At 34.9% G+C, this 21,749-nt stretch overlaps 5 protein-coding genes across 5 annotated transcripts; 4 read left to right on the top strand and 1 right to left on the bottom strand.

Annotated features, from left to right (window-relative positions):
- The first annotated feature begins 6,009 nt into the window (after positions 1-6,009).
- LOC134653282 (methylenetetrahydrofolate reductase (NADPH)) lies at positions 6,010-7,011 on the top strand. Its single transcript, XM_063508606.1, has 2 exons — positions 6,010-6,345; positions 6,518-7,011. Exons 1-2 carry the CDS (start codon positions 6,024-6,026, stop codon positions 7,009-7,011), a joined length of 816 nt encoding a protein of 271 aa, XP_063364676.1. The 5' UTR covers positions 6,010-6,023.
- Positions 7,012-8,456: 1,445 nt separating this feature from the next.
- On the top strand, positions 8,457-8,803 carry LOC134653484 (cytochrome c oxidase assembly factor 6 homolog). The gene has a single exon (XM_063508853.1). The coding sequence runs from the start codon at positions 8,500-8,502 to the stop codon at positions 8,743-8,745; it is 246 nt and encodes an 81-aa protein (XP_063364923.1). The 5' UTR covers positions 8,457-8,499; the 3' UTR covers positions 8,746-8,803.
- A 60-nt stretch (positions 8,804-8,863) lies between these two features.
- LOC134653475 (uncharacterized) lies at positions 8,864-15,755 on the top strand. Its single transcript, XM_063508842.1, has 6 exons — positions 8,864-9,029; positions 9,635-11,820; positions 12,001-12,139; positions 12,398-12,588; positions 12,699-12,940; positions 14,195-15,755. Exons 1-6 carry the CDS (start codon positions 8,966-8,968, stop codon positions 15,714-15,716), a joined length of 4,344 nt encoding a protein of 1,447 aa, XP_063364912.1. The 5' UTR covers positions 8,864-8,965; the 3' UTR covers positions 15,717-15,755.
- Positions 15,739-17,969, bottom strand: LOC134653482 (N-alpha-acetyltransferase 38, NatC auxiliary subunit). The gene is made up of 3 exons (XM_063508852.1): positions 17,845-17,969; positions 17,592-17,721; positions 15,739-15,962 (listed from the first exon to the last, which is right to left on the bottom strand). Exons 1-3 carry the CDS (start codon positions 17,887-17,889, stop codon positions 15,799-15,801), a joined length of 339 nt encoding a protein of 112 aa, XP_063364922.1. The 5' UTR covers positions 17,890-17,969; the 3' UTR covers positions 15,739-15,798.
- A 510-nt stretch (positions 17,970-18,479) lies between these two features.
- On the top strand, positions 18,480-20,902 carry LOC134653473 (nucleic acid dioxygenase ALKBH1). Its single transcript, XM_063508841.1, has 4 exons — positions 18,480-18,654; positions 18,741-19,070; positions 19,409-19,602; positions 20,502-20,902. The coding sequence occupies exons 1-4, from the start codon at positions 18,541-18,543 to the stop codon at positions 20,881-20,883; spliced, it is 1,020 nt and encodes a 339-aa protein (XP_063364911.1). The 5' UTR covers positions 18,480-18,540; the 3' UTR covers positions 20,884-20,902.
- The last annotated feature ends 847 nt before the right edge of the window (positions 20,903-21,749 follow it).

Raw genomic sequence — 21,749 nt, 5'->3', positions numbered from 1 at the left:
TCAAGTATCAAATAGTCAGTAGGAAAGTCATGCATGCCATTCGTTGTCTTTATCATGCTCATGCGTCAGCCCCCTTGCCTAATTGGACAGAAGTGTTACCAACTCAACTGCTTATTTGACAGTCAGTAAATAGAAAGCTACGCCGATTTGTCAGAAAAATAAATGTGACCCCTGAATATAATGTAGCTATACTAGCTGTTCACCGCATAAATAAATAAAATAAATAAATAAATCAATAAAAAAATCCCCCCATAAATAAATAAACAGCCACATAAATAGTCTTAGCTATGGTAAGTAATTGTGCAATACTAGATTGAAAGTTCAAATACAATTTTTGTCGAATCCTATTTGTTCTATGTGCTGTTCCCGGTAAATATTTAACCGTTTTATCGTCTTTATTCTTACCACGACTACAATAAAACTTAAATCAAATGTATGTATGCTGAACATACTAAATATTAAGGTTAATGATATAAAAAAAACCGTAAAAGCTAAGTAGACGTTCACTCTCGCTCTACATCACAGGTAAATTAGAAAGGTTTTCTGCTAACAGCCTCTGTGAAATGTGGAAGGTCTAGTGTAAACGTGACACTATGTTCAAGATATCGACTTTTTTTTACAAGCTTTTATTTAGTTTCACCTGTCCCGTTGTCTGTCTGTAATCAAATCTTGCAAGTTAAATTTGATCCACTTCCCTGTTTCCGATTGAGCAGAAATTTTGCATACACATGTAAGTCGGGTGACAATGCAATATTATGGTACCATCGAACTGATCTGATGATGGAGACAGGAGGTGGCCATAGGAACTCTGTGATGAAACAACGCGACCTAATTGTGTTAGGGGTTTTTAGAATTGTCTCAATGAGTATTAGTTATCTGTCGTAAGAAAAGTACAGTCAGCGATAAAAGCTTGTACGAAAAACGAAATTTTTGTCAAAAACTTATTTCAAGAATTGAAATATAAATGACATGATCGTGTCTAATTGCAGTCAAACTGGCAAGGCCACAGTCTGCCGCCCACCGCGGGAATGCTGCCGCTCAGCGAGAGCCCCATACTCGAGCTGACGGAGCAGATGGAGTCAATTTAAGTTATTTTAAGGAAAACATTAGTTACCTACTTTTATTTAGCCTCGTAAAGCCTAAGGCCTAGTGCAATACATTTTTAAACCAATTAAAAAAACTAATGCGATGAAAAACTTAACCGAAAATCAAAAACAAGTTATGTTAGTGGAGGCAACATATTAGGTACCATACAGAACGAACTTCCATATAGGTGCAATTGGTAAACCTATTTGTAGTAAAAGCGCCTAGTACCAATTTTTTTGTTATAATAATTCGGTATTACATTACGAGGCTATTTGACATGTGACCTATCTCAGTCAATATTATAGTGAATAAACATTTGTTGTACCCTTTCGTGCGCTACTTTTATATTAGTTGCAACAATTCACTATACGACTGAAAAAGTGAAAATAATTCTGCAACTACCTACTCTTTATAAAAAGGCAACGGTCTTAACCCCTCGTATGCTTAGACACGGATCCGTGCGTGGGGATTTTAATCTATTGTTGTAAATGTCAAGGTCACTTTTTCAATGATCAAATTTGACAGGCCGCATACGAGGGGTTAATACGTACTTGTACTTAAAAGTATCATTATTTTAAATATCTTTAAGACTTTTGTATGTACTTAACCGCGTTAGTTTTATGCTTATAATACTTTTAGCTATTAAACATCGTATTTAAGTATTGGTGACTGACTTATAATAATAATCCACACTTTTGCTCTTTCGTTAGCGCCAGAGGTAAGAGGTAACTGAATATTGAATAATAAACTTTATCTTTCATTCTTGTTTGAATCTGAAAACATCGTAATGGATCTATTTTAATTGTTGAATAAACACTAGATGGCGTTACGGTATTGAGCAGAGATCAAATCATAGAGGTGGCGCCATCTACAACAATGACAAGAAACACGACTTACGATTGGCAGTCTTAATTACTTATCTCTGGTAAGCACTTATTGGTTGATAATTTGATAGCACGCACTTTTTTCAATAGTTTGCCGACCGTCCGTATTATGAAAATCAGCAATATTGGAGCTCAATCGTAGCGAGAAAGTATTAATTTGTGAATAACTATGCTTTTTATACTTAGAGCTTGAATAATAATACGAGTAATGACTAGTCATGTCTTATGGAAAAGCCTAGGCATAGTTCTTATTTAATGCAGTATAATGATAAGTTTAAACAAATTATCATCATTCCGAATTTTGTATAAATTACTAATAATGTAAGTTAATAACCGAATTGAGATGCACCGCCATTATATTAAAATAAAATAAGAGCTAAACATAATTTTTTAACATGTTTCCAATATTGAACAAAATGGAATCTAAAATAAGGACGCCAAGCATGAACAATTTTGTACATTGATCCGCCGCATAATTATATGGCTGTCCCGCTCGCAGTGCCATTGACCGCCGGCATGAAATGCGGGACAGCAGTATAATCATGCGATAGAGATAGGAACAGGCTCGTTACGAAATTCTTCGTGCTTACTTTAGTTTCAATGTTATATTTTGTGTTATTGAATTAAATTTATTTTCAAGTGCTTGTCATTTAAACATACATGTATTTATAAAAAGGGCAAATATGGCTAAACAGGAGAGCAGTATACTCTCCGTAATTCTGCATAGGTACTAAATCACGTTTAGTCCGATATAAAGCATTCGTCTGCCGTATTCGAACTTCAAGATATTCACAAGAGACGACACGTACTAGATCCTTTCTAGATACGTTATATAGTTTAGATTTCAACTAGTTCTCTTTTGCAGCGCAATTCGGGCAACCAATGTCACTTTTACGATAGATCGTGTTAGATATCTATTAGATGTGAATCAGATCTCTAAGTAATATCTTGTGGAAATCGTTCAAGAGTATCTCCAGAATCGCGGAAATGTCAAATTTGACAGGTTAGATTAGATCTTAAACATATCGTTATCGTATCTTGGCGATGTCTAAAAGATATCTCATAGATGTCTATTACAAAATCCGAATCGCCCCCGTGTCTCTTGCATTTGCAGACTTGGTACCAACAAAGAGAATTAACCTTGTCTCTGTTGATTTGATAGTAAGAATGCTATATGTCGGACAAAATGACACTAAAGCCATCGCGATAAAAACAATTTCCGAATTAATTTGAGGTTTTTGACTGCCCTTATCAGACAGACAGTTGAGTTGTTCTGTGCTGGTAATAAATTGCAATTGTCGTGCTAATGATCGGCGATAGTTTGGTGTTACCGGATACTGATGAATTGTTAAATATTGTGTAATAGTGATAAACAATGCGACAATATCAAAATAGGTTAAATTGTTACATGACTTTTTATGAACTACCTAATATGCTGCATAATATGTAAACTATAAGTGGTTTGGGATAATTCTGCAAATAAGACAATTCCGAGGGAAATCTGCTGTTCGAAAACTTTGAAAACTTTATGATTTAATGACACTGTACGAGTAGGTATATGATCTAATATACTACTAAAAGGGTAGGCTAATTTTCACTCATTTTAACGTAGATTTACGGAATTGTCCGTTTGGAATAATCCTAAAACACCTTAATTGATACAATGATGTTCATTTGGAAGCGACGTGCCACTACAATCGTAGAGCTCTTTCAGAAAACAAGCAATTTTACAGAGGTTTAAAGCTGGTTACTCAGTGCTGCCAGTTTCTCTTTCTCTGTTGACCATTATTGCAAGAGACTGTAATAGAGTTATTTTGCTCTCCAATTGGTGTTGACCGACATTCGAGCTTTGTGATGTGGCAATACGTCTCAGAACGACCTACCAGTGCAAAAAGCCCGGTCAGAAAATCCTCATACGTACCTATATTCCGAGCATAAGTTACAGCACCAAGGTTCCAAGTGAAAGTCATTCGTCAAGAAGAAGTTCCCTTGTATATAAATTACCTCTGTTACATCTTTTGAAAAAAGACTGAATTCGGTGTCAATTCAGACCAACCGTCAAATCATAAATCAAACCACACGATCACGGCCAGGATTTGTGGGGAAAAGTTAGTTGTTGCAAATGTATAGCGTAGTTAATTAACATTAAATAGGGATCTTGCAGTGTTTGTGTTGACATCTAGTAATGATGCTCCATACTGAACAAACATATGTACGTTGACTCTCTTACTACTCATAAGTATAACCGATAGGAACCGCATAGCTTACTTCCCTATCCTTTGGCAGAAGTTTCTTCAGTGTGGATGTGTCTCACTCAATACATAGTTTTGTTCCTGGCAAAATGAACCGTGCCACTCATCCAGTCCTATAGAATGAACCTAGGTTAATGGTGCAGTCTCAAAATAATAAATAGTTTGTTTTAAAATAATGACTAAAGATTTGTGCTGCGTAGGTATTAATGATATATAATTGCCAGGAACAAATTGAGTAACTACTAGCGATTTTTAATATTATCAAAATATAAGCTTAACATGAAGTAGACATATCACAGCGCCATGTTGTAGTGGCAATGTACTTTTACTGCACATAATATATTAGATAAATACACGTAAGTAATTTATTATGACTGCAGGAAAGCCACTGATTAACAATTACCTCTACTTTTGCAGATTGAAACAATGTTGCCAGTTTCATACAAAGATATTCCCATGAATGTTTCATAAAACACGTCAATGCTGCTTTAAGTAGAATAGAGTACCTTCAGGTACCGTCGATCGTTTTATCTGGGGTTAAGTCTTATGTTAAAAAATCTATCATAAGGACTTTTAGATAATTATAGTTACATCAGCATCACTTTTGGCAGATAATGTTGGCACGTTTAACCATAATGTTAATAAGTATTTAATTAATATCTAAGTTAACATTAATCTCCGTAATTCAAGATCTCGTCAAATTGTTTCTAAAAACAATTAAAATATCAAAGATAAACATTTCTAGTACCAAATTTATATAAGTTAATTAATCCGAAGCTTTATTAAACCGTAACAATAACTAACATACGTAAGTGATATTGCATTTATAATATAGTAGGCTTCAATAAGTAATTAATTTAGACAATTCGTAGAATTAGGTGTTTGGAGGCTTTTACACGAATAGACATAAAAGGTCATTGTATCATACCTATTCCGTCATTATCGAAAGAACTTCATGTTAATCGCAATTTTTAGTGTACCTAATAGATAAGTAGTTGATTTTATACGTGTAAAAGAAAACGTAGACTGTAGAGACGGCAATAAATGTATTCGACATGCAGCTTCGAGGCAGCTTTATGTAACGATTACCTACACTAGAAGATCTTTTAAGTTATTCGTAGTAATTAATTTTGGTTGTGATACCTATTATACCTATGGCTGATTGGTAATCAATGTATAAAACAGTAATTACACTACATGATTTGGATGTGTATTGTTTCCTTTATTATCCTTGAACCATCCCTATGTATCCCATTCATAAAATATGAACTACGGGTAGTACAGTACCGTAAATATGTAAAGTGTCGTCGTACTCTTCATACCTAGTCGTTACGTTGTACAATATTGTATTTGTAAATTGAAACAGTTGGTTGTTAGGTATACAAATTACAAATCAAGTGACTAAGAACGCCATCTAGTGATACTGCTGTTAAGGCGTCACGATTTTTTTGTGGGGTTAGCACTCAACTCACCAACTTAGCTCTGTGGCATATCATAAATGGATATTATGTCGGATAATAATAATCGACCCGACTTCACTGTTACGAGAGATAACAAACTCAGTTCGATTGAGACTTTTAACTTATGATACCGAATTCATCGCGTCACTTGACTATAATAGCTCTGTTTGCATTTCAAATTGGGCGTTATCATTTATAAAATAAAGACCGACTGTGTAATCGATAAGCCAGTCGTAAAACAACACAGTAACATTAAGCTTCTAAGAGTTTGTTAGGTACCTATCTTTTTTGGTTAAACTTACAAGACACTGTACGTTGTCTTTGTCGTCTGCATCGGAAACATGACTTCAGGTAAAATCACTGACTTGATAAATCAAACAAACAAGTTTTCCTATTCCTTTGAAGTAACTCCAGATGTGACAGTTGAAGAAATAAACAATCTGAAGGTAAAGCCAGTGTTTTTCTCAGTGACATGGCACGCCAAAAATCACAAGTGCGAAAATTTAGATATAGCACCTTTAAGGATGGCTAAATTTTTAAGAAGCAATCAACATCATGTGTTATTGCACTTGACCTGTGATATGTTGAAAAAGGATTACTTGGACCAAGTCCTGGCGCTACTACAGGAGCAAAATATTTGCAACCTGCTTGTTATGTTAGGAGGTAAGTAAGTGACTTATTGTTGTGATTCTATTTCAAAACATGGCTTTTTAGTTTTATGGATTTAATTTAAATCTCGTGACGTTTACGTGCAGTAGTCCATAGACCATCACCACTTAAGGTTTAACAGACAAGCAATATCCCATGTACCTAAATAATAATTTACGTATTCCAGAAAAATATGACGCCGCCACTTCGGATTTTAAAAGCGCCCGAGAATTAGTAGCCTACATAAGGGCGAGTGCAGGAAATTATTTTTGCATAGGAGTGGCTGGATCTCCCGACCATACCGGAGAGAAACTATTAAACCTCAAAGAAAAAATCAACAGTGGAGCAGATTTCATACTCACACAGGCATTTTTTGAATCAGATGTTTTTAATAACTTTGCAAAAACTTGCAAAGAGATCGGGATCACAGTACCCATAATACCGGGTGTATTCCTGTTCGAAAATTTAAAACAGCTTAATGGCTTCATTAATCTTTGCAAGGTAAAAGTTTCGCAAAACTTACTGGAACAAGTAAAAATCAAAGAAGAATCGAGCATAAATGGACTGGAAATTGTAAAGAAGTTACTGCAAGATTTAATTGCCGATAATGAATTAAAACATTTCCATTTTTTTACTCTGAACAAGTTGAATATTGTGTCCGATTTCGTTAAGAAACTTTAATAAATTAAATGTATTTGGTTAATCTAGTACCTACAGCTGGCCACTTGAATCTGATTAGCACTAATCTCGGTGGTCATCGTCACTGAATAACTGGCACGGATGGTTACTCAATATTTTATTTCAGCCCAGTCATCTTGAAAGTACCTACCCTATAATTATGTTTAGAACACTGAACAACTATTGTTAAATTCAGTTTTTTTCGTAAAAAAAAATAAAAATAATATTCTAGTCTATATTCACTCCTACACTCCAACCCTGCTATACTTTTTACTTGCTTTTTACTTATTTGGCGGGCCGGACGCTTTGGGTGTCGGCGGGCCGGATTGTAACGCGTCGCGGGCCGCATTTGGCCCGCGGGCCGGGGTTTGGAGAGCCCTGATCTAGTCAATCAGCCAACCAATTCAGTCATTAAAAGAAGCGCCAAAAGAAATATTTAATAAAGTGCCTTTTTTCAGAGGGAGCAATATCGCTTGCTCCCTCTACCGAATAACTGTGTGTTATTCGGTAAAGGGAGCAAGCGATATTGCTTTCACGTTCTACCGCATAGCTGCGAGGTTGGCCTACGTTGACCCATAATAAGGCCAGCATAAGAGACTGCGTTTAGTACGATTTTTTACTGAATGCCATACACAAAAGAGCGGATTTCCAAATTAAAACTATTTTTTTTTATCCTACATAGAAACGCCAGCCGCAATTGTAATATTTTTTTTCTACTCCCGTACTTTTATTTGTCATTTAAATTAAAGGGTCGTGCGCACACCTTTAAAACCCTACTTTAGTTGTCAAGACAAGTCTTTAGTCTATTCCCCAAAAAAGAATTTGTGCTTACACGCAGTATCTTTTTGGCGTTTTTACGATACTTCGTGTAATAACCACTTAAAAAATATTGAATGAAATACAGTGTTGTCAACCTTATTTTAAATGTCAACTCTGACAAATAAGTGAACCATAGACATGGTTTTTTAATTTCATTCATTCATTCTTTTCCCGCCCGTACCCTCCATTTTTGCTACTTCTTGAATTACAAATATTTGTTAAATTTACAATTTCGCCTCAAATTGTTACTCACGCCACTCGCCTTTTTTGACCTCTCTTAAACAACGGTTGCATAAAATACTATAACAAAATAATATTTTTCTGGACGAACTGACGTTTTAATCGATGTCTCGAACGTAATAGCTGTCGATATGGCTCAGCTGTCAATGTTCATCAGTCATGTTTTGAGGTTATGCGATATTGCTAAACAGAATAAGGAAGATAGTTACGAAAAAACTAAAATAAATTGATTGACTTGCTCTCTCAGGCGATATTACTACAACTTCTTAAGCAAATACCAAATAAGTACGTAAGTTTTTAATATATGCATTGCTTGATTATGTTATATCTGAAGGGTCCTTTTAAGTGGTATTCGTAAGTCCTTAGCAGTAACAGATCTTTTATAAAAAGCATTTATATTTTCCATTTTAGGTTTATATCCAATCGCGAACGATGTCTTTTCCCGATAAAGAGCAAAGAAAGACTTGTTGGGACTCCAGGGATCGTTACTGGGAGTGTTTAGATAAGCAGAATATAAAAGACAGCTCCTATAAACCCAAAGAGTGTTTGGAGTTAAGACAGCTATTCGAAAAGTCGTGCCCCACACAGTGGGTCTCACACTTTGATAGGAAACGGGATTTTAATGTGTTTAAAGAGAAAATGCAGAAGGAAGGATATGAACCTATAAAAGAACAATAAAGATTAATGTTTAATTGTAAATGTTAGATTTTGAATAGTAAATTATTTTTTGTTGCAATTGGCTTTTAATTTGTCTTCCTTGTCACATACCTTGTTCAGGATTTACAATAATATACAGGGAAGTTATACCATACTTTATCTTAAATGAAATGGGGAATGTAACCTGTTATTGTAAACCTTTTCCAACTTTCATTTCAGGCAATGAGCAATTGAATGTATAATGGAGGATTTAATACAGAAATTGATTCAGGCAAAAACACTTACTAGTGCATTGATACAGGCAAGTAGTAGAAGTTATTTTTATATTGTCTAGAGTATTCTTGTTATAAATGCAGTTGTGTGTATGTTGCCTAATGTGTGTATGGTATCTTGACTAAGGGGCGACGAGTCGGACTGCAACCCGACTGCAATTTGCAATGTTGGTTTGTAGTTCCCATACAAGTTGCAGTTGGGTTGCCCTCCATCTGTACCGGCCCTAAAATTTTTCAGTTACAAAATTGAGTACCTTGAAATGTAAATGATTGGTTTTTCAATTTTAATTTACAATTATCACCAGTTTAACCCTTTAACCGCCAGAGTCTGATATATAAGACATTACATATCCAGCTCATTTCGCCACAGTCTGATAAATAAGACAAAGATCTGATTTGGTTTTTACAGCACATTTATAACTCCCGTAACTATGCCAACCTTACTCTGCGTGGTACAATTACTGTTGGTGGCGACACGAGCATGCTCGATCAAAAATTGCTGGCGGTTAAAAGGTAGAGGTAATCTTAAAGTTATGAAAAATCTGTATCTGTATGATTTTAGAAAATATGTGGTTCTAGATTTATTGCAACCCAATCCACCTTATCTTTACACAGTGTTATTGATGGATTTCAGGAAGTGTTCATATCTGCAAAGAAACTTCAGACAGAACAACAAAACAGTGAGACATGGGATAAAATAACACAAGTTCTTTGGTTTCAACAACAATCAGGGCTTTTCAAGTTAGATGACCAGTTATTGTGTTCAACATGTTTATACACTGTCATGCCTTTGAGTGGAAAAGAGGAGTTCTATTTAAATGAAGTATTACAAGCCATTGATCATGAAATCAACCAGAGGAATAATGATGTAATGATAAATCCAAAGACAACATGGACAGTGTCTTTGATGTATGGAATGTTTCAATCCAACTTTCTAACTAAATCCCGTAAGGCAAATACAACTTTAGAGGTTCTTCTGAATTCTATTGTTGATTTGCTCATTCAGATGGCATATGATTACTCGAGGAACACTTTTATTGTTTTCAAAACAATAAGCTCTCTCAAGAAAGTATGTGGGACGAAATTTCAAGATTGCATATTTACAGATAATAATCAAGTTAAATTGTTAAATTTAGTGAACCACAATTGGGAAAACCCTATCACAGGGGTGAGGGATCTAAATAAAATCATATTCCAGAGATTGATATCTCTAATGGATGATACAACATACCAAAGTGTTGTTAAAGAAATTGATAGATTTTATTGGAATAAAGCTAAGTATTTAATGCTTGCAGAAATTATAGGACAATGCAAAGGGAACATCTCAAAACTTATGAAAGAAAGTGATTGGTTAACTGGCTTATCAAGCAGCTTAGAAAAACCAGGTTTAGTTTCAGCAGGAACTGATATGTATTTCGCAATTTTGAAGAACATGGCCACTGAAGATGATTGGATTCAAATGTTCTTGCCAATTGTTGACACAATTTTAAATGGTGAAAGTACAAAACCAATTGAACATTTTAACAACTACTGGTGCTTACAAACCTTCAAAAAGTTTCCATCTTTAGTAACTCAGTTTGAAGTTATATTTGAAAACACTGAAGAACTAGAAAGAAAACTGTACAACAGCTTGTCTATTCTGAAACAAGCAAATAAGCTTGGAATTGTTCAGAAGAATTGGAATTCAAGAGATTACAGTTTACTTCAATCAATGGTGTTGCAAGGAATAGAGCATAGTAACGTGGATATTAGGATGGCTGCATTTGATATTATTTGCGAATTTCAAGGCAAAACTATACCTAGTCAATTAGAATTCGAACTTGTGTTAAATTATCTAAAAAATAATATAAACTCTGACTGTACTGTGCTGAGACTAGGCATGTTGAAGTGCCTTAAAAATTTCTTGATGCAAAATCATTCTGCTTTCACGACACACTGTAAAAATAATGACCCTGTGGACTTGCAATCTCTTCAGAAATTTTTGATAGCCTTGCAGGAACTTGTTGTCTCTAATTTAAATGTAAAGGGCAATTATCAAAGAAAGATTACATCTGTAAAGGTATGCAGTATTGTGTGGGAGTGCTTGATCGACATTCCAAAAAACAAAAAGAATCAAACTAGACACTGTGACACAACTTTGTATAAATTGTTACATGATGACGGGAAATGGCTACTATCAGACGAAACATTTGTTAAAAAGTTAATAAGCTTCCTACAGGACCCATCCGATGATATAAGAGAAAATGTCGTGCATTTACTTTTAAATTATTACTCTCCTGCCTTCAAGAAAACAAACTTGTTGATAAATCATGTAATAGATGAAGCATTGAAAAGTATTGGGAGCAAATTTTTCTATGAAATAAGTTGTGGTCAGAGCATGTTCAAATTAATTGTTAGTATTCTGCTAAAAGAAAAACTTGAACTAGCCACCTTCAAAACTGTTGAAAATGTTTTTACTTTTGCATTTAATGAGCTTACAAATGAAAACGAGTTAAATAGGGATATTTTAGAGTCAATTGAAAACGGAAAACAGTTACACTCCTTCATGGATATCATGCTAGTCGTATTAGATGTATGTGACCAGAAGTCTTATAACTTTAAGATATCGGATGAAGAAATAATCAGGCTCCTTAAAACATTGGACAATATATCAAACCACTTTGCCTGGGAGGAAAATTCATCAAGTTCAGACTTTTCTAAAATTAATGATATGGTGGAGCAGATCATCAATAAATCGGGCTACGCGTCAAAAGACGAAAAAGATAACACGAAGATATCTGGTATTTATCAAATGGTCCTCAACTGTATTTGGCTAAATGTAAAGGTAGGTAAATACATTTTTTCGAAGGTTATTAAAAAAAAATCAAGGTTCAAATAAGACGAGCTTTGTTTTTCTGTGACCACACGAAGACAAACCATACTGACCACAGTGACCTTATGTCGTTTAAATAAAATTTAAAACGGTTACTTTAAGTTTATGTTATTAAAAAATCATTTGTTGCAGGCATGCTGTGATTTGGCATCGCTTATGATTCGGCACTGTGATCAAGTACAGTATATAGAAAAGTTCCTCATCATAATAACTCGCGTTTTGGAAAGTTCACGCCACAAAGGAGCTATTGAAGCTGCGGGCGCCGCTCTTGGTACCTAAGTTATTTATTGTTATTATCTAATGACGATGTAAAGTATGGACGCGTAGTGTATTAACAATGGTTTCGCCAAAAAACAGCTTCACCAGAGGGTCTACCACCAACATCGAAAAATTTAAAATCGTTATCTGCCTTTATCGCTCGAATATGCAAAAGCAATAGAGGCGATTTTTCGTTGTTGGTGGTATAGGTCTTGTTTACAAATTGTTTAAACTACTCTTGTATTACATTACTTTTGTATAACATTTGCAGGTCAAGCCATCCAATATTTAACATCCCTACCTGATGAAGTGGACATTTCTAGCATTCCTCATGTGTTGCTCAAAAATAAGCTTAAGGAGTTGATAACGGAGGCAAGTAAAATGGCCTCTATAACCAGGCGAGGAGCTGGGTTATCTATTATGGTCCATAGAATAGTATCTAGTGACATGAAAAAGGGAAAGGTAAGACCATAATTGAATTTTTCTGACTTATAGATTTTCTTGGTGTGCCTTATCTTGGTAGTATATTATGATTAGGTATGTAACAAATAATTATTTGTTGCTTTTTACAGCCTTTATTTCATTACTTTATGAACATGATATTGGAAACCTGCAGTCATTCCGAAGACCTACCTGAGAAATTACATGGGAATACAGATATTGAAAACGAAAAGGATCTGCCAAAAGCCATCTACATTCACTTTTTGACAAGAATAGTTGTAGATAGCAGTATAGCTTCTGATGTTATGTACTACTCTCCACAATTGGCCAAACTTGCATTTGATAACTTGACGAGTCCCCACTGGCAAATAAGGTATATACTTCATTTTTATATGAACGCTACACTAGATTTTATAACGTTACCATACCATACCATAGCTATTACGAGATAAAAACCCTTGTACCCCGTACATAACCAAGTTACATAACTAGTAATGTGAAAGGACAAATAATTCCTATTCCAGAACTGGGTTTTGTAAAAGGAATTTTTATTTCCTGGTACAAAACTTAGGTCACGTGCCGGTAATGTAAAAGGAAAGAAAATTCCTACTACAGTACCCGGTTTTGGAGTAGGAACTTTAGTTGCCTCGCACATAACCAACAACTACAAAATAATTGGCAATGTTAATAGGAATGGGATTTCCTGACGCACAAGTCAGGATAATTACTACAATATGTTTAAGTAACTGACCAATAGAACATACATATACTACAGTACAGTTTTTCTTACAACCAATATTTGACAGCTATCATCTAAATACAATTTTCGCGTTTTAGGTTATAAGTATCGAAATGACAGCCGTCAAATATTGGTTACAAGAAAAATTTTACTAATATGTACATATATTTGTGTACATATTTTTAGGTAAGGTAGGTACCCGTAAATAATACGTACTTAATATACAATTTTATACTGATTTTTTTTATTAGGTTTTTATTAGATTTAAAATTAAAAAGGAAAACCAGTGTAACATATATTATATTTTATTAATGCACAAGTTTTATCTATACTAATGCGGACCAAACAGTTAAATGGACAGACATGAGATTGCTAAGATCCTGTTACATAACTCGCTTAATGCGTCAGGAAATCCCATTCCTATTAACATATTGTAGTTGTTGGTTATGTGCGAGGCAATTAAAGTTCCTAATCCAAAACCGGGTACTGTAGTAGGAATTTTCTTTCCTTTTACATTACCGGCACGTGATCTAAGTTTTTTACCAGGAAATAAAAATTCCTTTTACAAAACCCAGTTCTGGAATAGGAATTATTTGTCCTTTCACATTACGAGTTATGTAACTTGGTTATGTACGGGGTACAAGGGGATAAAAACTTAAATTTCATTGTTTTTAACGCCTAGTTGGTAGTGACCCTGCCTACAAGGAGGTTCCGGGTTTGAATTCCATTTTAGTGTGTTTATCACGAATATTTTTATTGTTAGGTATTATTTATTTTCATATTGGATGATACCTACCTAGATTGTCGGCTAGTACCAATAGTACATACTTTACTTAGTTTAGGGCTAAGTCGATCCGTGTAACATATTTTTATATAATTTTATTTCAGAAATGCTGCTCTCCAACTCTATGGTGCTTTAGTTCCAAAACTAATAGGTCAGAAAAAAGCATCAGGGACAGGAGATGAGACCATAGCTACAGTAGCATGTGATGAAATACGCACGCATTCACCGAAATTATGGATGTACATTAATCATCAACTCGGAAACATCAGTACATCTGACAAAGTACTGTCACATTCCAATTTAGTGCCCATACTGAATATGTTGGCGAATAGTGCTATGAGGTACAATTTTACCTCTGACATTACTGAGGAAACGTCAACGAATTCAAACTTATTACAAAGCTTAATTTGTCTTCTGGATAGCCCCATCTACACTGTAAGACGCCTCACTGCCAAATCCATATTTAACATTTTCTCATTTGATGTAATTTATGAAGCATTGTTGAAACATGGATTGGTATCAGAAAACTTTTTGCATGGAGTGCTCATATTGTTGGCACATTGCTATAAACATTATAACGACAAAGGGATAAATGCTCAGTTCCAAGTGATAAAGCAGGCTATTCAGAGTAAACTTTACAAAGGCAGACATTCCTATTTGTGTAAGGAACTGTATGAAGACATTTTTGAATTTAATGCAAGTGTTGATACATTACTGGACACTATGGCAGAATTAGATGCCAATGGTTATGCCCCCGGAATTCACTCTTGGGCAAACGCGCGATTAAGAAAATGTGTTAGAAATATTTCTTGGTATGAAATATCACATGTGATAGAAATATTCGCAAATAGAACTGGATTTGAGAACTGTTGTAAAGCTCTGTTAGACAAAATAAAATGTGAGAATGAAGAAATTCCTGAAGATGTGTTAAAAAAGATTGCAGAATTATTGTTGGCATGTAATAATAAATTTAGCAGTAGCGAAATATGGAAAATACTCTATAAGATATCTCAATCAGTAGAAATAAATTGTTGTACTGAACATTTACTGCAAGCAATACAAACAAATGGTCATACATATAAATTGCGCTACTTACTGCCATTTACTGTGAGGATTTTGTTAGGCAAAAATGATGAAAAAGGTGTTGTATATTTGACAACCGAAATTTTAAAATTATGCAACCCGGAGGCTGTTGATGTAGAAATGAGATACATTGCAACATTAGCAAATAATGAATTGTCAATTGCATTCCATAGACTACCAGATTCCGTAAAAGTTACCATGATCAAGTCAGCCATTATCCTTTTACAAGACGAAGATGAGGATGTAAGGATATTGAGCACCATTTTCTATAAAAATGTTAGCCAATCAAAAATACTACCTCATCCATACATATGTTTGAAAAAATTATTGGAATCTAAACTTTTGAATAATGTTTTATCAAATCCTCAAGGAGGAATAAACACAATCTGTCAAGATTTACCAGCACTTCTCACTAAAACTAATAATATAAATGCAAGTGACAGCTACAATCCTTTTGCTAATGATTCTAAGAATATCTATTTAGAAGTAGAGATTTTGCAACAACTACTCCACAATTTAAATGTTAGTATGTCAGTAACTTAATACTTTGGTACTAAATAAATGATTTTGACGGGTTTGAAATTTTATTCTCCTATTGAAATAAATAAAAATATTACACTCACAATTATAACCACATAGAATCATTCATGATGGGAGCAGTTCTGCGCTGTGCGGCCATGTCGTCAATCTGTATGGAGACAATGTGCCGGCCGGGCACCATGACTAGACCCAGTACTCTGGGCTCTTCTGTTTCACCATCAGTACTCTTCAGGTACTCGGAACAAGCTCCTGGAATCACAGAAAAAAAAACAACTGATGTTACAATAATATTTATTAAATTATTATTTTTATATTGTACTTATATTTACTTTTCTTAGGCCAGAATTTGGCTTTGGAATTGGCCTAATATTGTCATAGAACGAGACGCTTGGAAGAAAGAGAGGGAGGCCCTTTTTCCAGCAGTGGGACACAACAGGTTAACAAATAAATAAATAATATTTACTTTTCTAAGCATTAAAATGTGGTAATGTCGAGATTATGATTATTTTCGTACTACATAATTATGAAAACTTCCAACAATATTGCCTACCATGCCTAATATTGACTGGCTTAAAAAAATGGTGACTCTTTTGAGTTCAGGAAGTTGATGGTATTTTTCACCAATCTACAGGTACTAAAATTAAATTAGAATTAAGATCATAATTACCATAAATTTCAATTTCAATATATTAATTTGAGACTGTTAGTGTAAGGCCTGAGTGGACGCTCGAGTTGGGCGTGCAGCGGGGCGGGGCGTGCATGTTAAACAAATGCAAACGTATAGGAGCGGCCTTAGTGCACGCTGCTCAAATCCCTTGGGAGCTCGACGCCACGCTGCACGCCCCGCCGAACGCTCCGCTTCGAACACTAAGTATTACAAGTAAAGTACTTACATTTAGAAGTTAGTGCCTACATGCTACACATACATCAAAATAAGAATTATTACCATTTACCAGAATTACCATACCAGAACTAATTAACATGTAACTTTTTAATCAGGTACAATGCACATATTAAAAACTTTAAATTTCTGGCTTGTTGGTATTTCTTTCGCCTTCATAACCTCTTTTAGTGACCAAAATTTCTTCCATGCATTTGATATTCGTTTTTCAATTTCCTTGTTAGGGCCACCCCACATCTAGCGTCTTTCGAGCGTCGGCGTCTCGTCGGCGTCTACAACTCTATGGCCCTGCTCGACGCAACGTCGACGCAACTGCGCAGCGACGTCATTTTCCATAGCGCTGACCGACGCCGACGCTCGAAAGACGCCAGATGTGGGGTGGCCCTTAGACTGATCTGATGGTGATATTATTTGTCCGAGATATACATACTCAGATACATATTCTATTTTATTTCCGTTTATTTTGATTAGGTCTTCGGAGTTATTTGTCATTAATTTAGTTTGTGACATGTTCATGGACAGGCCGACCAGTTTGCTTTGTGTGTCTAGTTCTTCCAGCATGTACTAAAGTTCAGGTTAAAAAGGTCAAGCAACAGAAGTGGCGGTGGACTGGCCACATCATCAGAGAAGGGAGATAAATGGACAAAAGACCTTATAGAGTGGTACCCAAGGGGGCACAAAAGGAAGAGAGGAAGGCCTACTCTTCGGTGGTCAGATGACATTAAAAGGATAGGCGGAGTGATCTGGCCCAGGAAACCAAGAGACCGCGGTACCTGGAAGGACTTGGAAGAGGGCTATGTCGGAGGACAAGCTGAAGTTGTCGATGGAAACTAGAAAATAGTAATATATAATTGTATAGTGATAAGATATATTTTTTTAAGTAGATAGAGTTTTAATGTTACAAAACTTCAGTATTAAAGGCTATTTTTATTTTATTTTATTTATTTAACTTTTTAATATAAAAATAAAATATGTACCTAAAATAACGTTGGCATCCCGATCTGTACAGAGAAACACACCAATGAGGACTCTTCCATCAGTCATTTCAATTCGGAAGTTCATGTTCAACCATTTTCTAAGTTTGGATTTACCATCTTCAGAGTCGTCCTGAAAAATCAAAGTCGGGGAGTTTAGTTATTAAAAATGAAAATATTCTTCAAAAACTACACAAGGATTTCTAAACAAATATAATCCACTATGATTGAGAATTTGTAAAATTACTAAATTTACCCTCAAACATTCTGGTATATGAGCGGCAGTATTTGATTGGCTCATATTATGATATCACTAGTGAAAAGAAGTATAGTTTTTGTATGAAGGTTATTTTATTAGCTCGAAAGTTGTAATAATAAAATGTCTATATGTTATATTTTTGTATTAAATAATATTTTGTATATCACTGGACTTGCTACTGACTGCTGAGATGACATGACATATGACATACATGACATTGACAGTATTGACAATGTGTTATGTTGTTTCGGATAATGTTATTATCGCTGATACTAGGTTTAGCAAGTAAAACTGCTCGTTTTTATTTTCAAGTGCGTGGTTTACAGTAGCGTTTTGAAATATTGCTCAAACAATACAAGTGACAGTTAATTACAATGTTGCCATAGCTATAATATTTTCCTAGATTCTTATAAAAATCAGGTTTTCTTCTATAAATGTAATGTATAAAAACATTGTTATTAGATATTGAAAACACATTTCACTTATACCTTAAATCTGTCTGCATATAACTAAATATATCAGCCAGTTTATATACAATAAATGTATGCAACCGTCGAATTAATGATTGTTGGTTTTTTAAATATTCCTAATGGCAACTGGAACTAATTTAACCAAAACTTGGGACTTGGGAAGCATTATTATTTAATTATTTTAAGTTTTTGCAGTAAAATAGAATACGTGTACGTAATAAAAATGGAATCCGTTGATAATTTTAAGTCAAAATTTAAATACTACAAATTGAATAAACCAAAGCCGTCGCTGAGTGAAGTAATATCTCTAGTCAATATTAGTAACCATACCGATAAGGTAGGTAAATTCTACATTTTCTTCTCCAGAACTACGTATTATCCGTTTTTTTTTCGTGAAAGCCTTTATTATTTTACTTTTTTCAGGCCACTAATGTTAATCCCTACAAAGTCAGTGAAGACAGCAGAACGGACTTGCTAGGTTTAAGGAATACTAAAGAATGGGAACTATACTCATTTTACAGTCACCCTGGATTATTTATATTAAAAAATCCATTTACATCCCTAGGACAAAGGTATTGGATTAGAAAGTGTTTGGAGAAATACCCTAGAAAGCCAAATAAGTTGAATATTGATATTGAAGTGTTGTTGCCAGATTGGTGGGCGGAGTGTTTTGATAATGGAGCATGTAATAGACCGCTTCAGAAGAAGTTGAGATGGACTACATTGGGATATCAGCACAACTGGGATACAAAAGTAAAATGTTAATATTTTTTCCGTGTGCTTTTTGTCTGTCTTTTAGTTAGTTTTATTTGTATGACTGCTGCTTATTACTTGAAAGTATTTCCAATTTAAGTACTTCCATAAAGTACGGAACACAAGAAAGTACTTCCATATTACTTGAAAGTATTTCCTGAAAATTACCTTGTGAAGAATTGGGGTTGTTTAATCTGTCTCTTCATGTAGCAACAATCAAGAACTTGATGGAATGTTTTAGTCTAAAATTATTTATTTGCATCTTTACATTTCTAACAATCAGTTAAATCTTAAGTAAATAATTTCAAATAATTTATTATTTGTTTAATAAATTCCAGGTATACACAGATGACAACAGATCCCCATTTCCCGAGGAGTTGGCGGAGTTGTCAGATGTAGTGGCACAGTATGTTGGCTACACGGGCTTTAGGGCCGAGGCTGCCATAGTCAACTATTACCACATGGATTCAACACTGTCTGCTCATACAGACCATTCGGAAGTTAATTTAGAGGCTCCACTGTTTTCATTTAGGTTTGTATTTATGTAAAACAATACCGTAAATAAGACAATGTTAAGTAGCCAAAGAGAGGTATACTATTAATGGCAGTTGTTTTTGTAGAAATACTCTATAGGCATCAGTTGTGGTGCCTGTAGAATATTTCTCCAAAAATAACTGCAACTGCGCCTAATTTACTAACTCATATGTATAATGCTGTACCTTACATATACAATCAGCTCATATAGTCCAAGAATTCGTAGGGCAACACTGCTTGCCCCCATGCGCCTGCAATCAGTGCAACGCGCAATACACCCTTCTACTTCCTCAGACTATGTGCGTGAACCACATAGCGACTGGATTCCATTATAAATAATATAAATCAGTATGCATAGATTTAAAATTATTACCATAATTATTACATGTTTTTATTGTAGAATAAAAAAAACCGTCCAAGTGCGAGTCGGACTCGCGCACGGAGGGTTCCTCCGCACCATCAACAAAAAATAGAGGAAAAAAATCGTGTTTGTTGTATGGGAGATGTAATCTCTTCTTCTTCTTCAACCTAGCGTTTTCCCGGCCTAGCGCCCCCCTTAAATATTTATTTTATTTTATTTTAAGTATTTGTTGTTATAACGGCAACAGAGATACATCATTTGTGAAAATTTCAGCTGTCTAGCTATCGCGGTTCATTAGATACAGCCTGGTGACAGACGGACGGATGGACGGACAGCGAAGTCTTAGTAATAGGGTCCCGTTTTTTACCCTTTCGGTACGGAACCCTAAAAAAGGTTGTCATGTTATACAATGATCTGCTGATTTGCCAGATTTCAGTCTCAGATTAAGAACTGACCATACCGTGTCCCCTGTCCTGTTGCAATGAGCAATTTAAAAGATTATCTGGGAATTAAATTTACACATATTTCTCTTACAGTTTTGGTCAATCAGCAATCTTCCTTATTGGAGGTAAAGACAAGTCTGTAGAGCCCTCAGCAATACTACTTGACAGCGGAGATGTCATGATAATGTCAAAGGAGGCAAGGCTCTGTTACCACGCAGTTCCAAAAATCCTACCAGCACAAACGTCTCCCTGGGCAGACAAGGAAGATCTAAACAAGATCAGCTACAGTGATGCCAATTTCAAGTACATATCGGATAAAAAACAATTGGTATCAGATATGAATAAAAATATAGATGAAGCAGTATGGAGCCCCTTCCAAGATTACATACAAGAATCACGAATCAATATGAATGTACGGCAAGTGCTAAATGAAAGACAGAGCAGTTTAACGGATTATCATTTTAATGACACATGAAATAAAGTCTTGAATTATATTATTGGTATTTATTTAGAAAATTTAGAGAATAAACAATATGTTCTGAGATGACTAGGCTTGACACGGTACTTCCTTGCATTTTGGTTGGATGGTTATAACTGAAATTAAGAGAGAGGAATACTAAGTTAGTGTTACTATTCAAATATTGGCTACGTATAATTCCGTACACGGCGGGAAGAAGCTGATAACTCGAGATATTGTGTTGAATAAATTAGAACTTTAAATTAAATTACATAAGGTTCAAATTTCTTCCATTTTTTCCCGCGAGTTATCAACTTCTTCCCGCCGTGTACCGAATTATGGTAAGGTAGGTATATTCAGGTAATTCCGAATACTTTAGAATGTCAGGCAATTCCAAAAATCACCTAAAATTCAATCATATTAGAGTCCTGTTTCAGATTTATCTAAAAATTAGGAAGTACCTATTTACAAAGTTTTGCTAATATTGATACCCGAGCAAGCGAAAGATTATAATATTGAACCACGAGCGTAGCAATAACAGTGGCTAGATAATAAAAGGTAAGTCGAAATTCTCCTTGTCGAAATTCTAATTCTTTTGTCTCCGATACCCAAAGGTTATCTGGAAGAGATCGCTCTTAAGCGATAAGACCGCCTGTTGTTACCTCTATTGTCTTTGTCTATGTTATTGTACATTTATTGTAATTTACTACGTGTATATGAGGTGTGCAATAAAGAGTAAGTATTGTATTGTATTGTCGTTTGGCAGGTAGCTACTAGCTAATACGGTGAAACGGGTTAAGTGGAGTTATCCTTTAATCGTCGAGGAAGCTCCGCTCAAGCAATCACTGTTAACTATTCGAGTGTTTCATGCACGTTCGCTTGGC

Source organism: Cydia amplana, chromosome 13 (genome assembly GCF_948474715.1).
Source record: "Cydia amplana chromosome 13, ilCydAmpl1.1, whole genome shotgun sequence".
NCBI lineage: Eukaryota > Metazoa > Arthropoda > Insecta > Lepidoptera > Tortricidae > Cydia > Cydia amplana.
The sequence above is the reverse complement of the archived record's forward strand: the minus strand, read 5'-3'. Positions and strand labels throughout refer to the sequence as shown.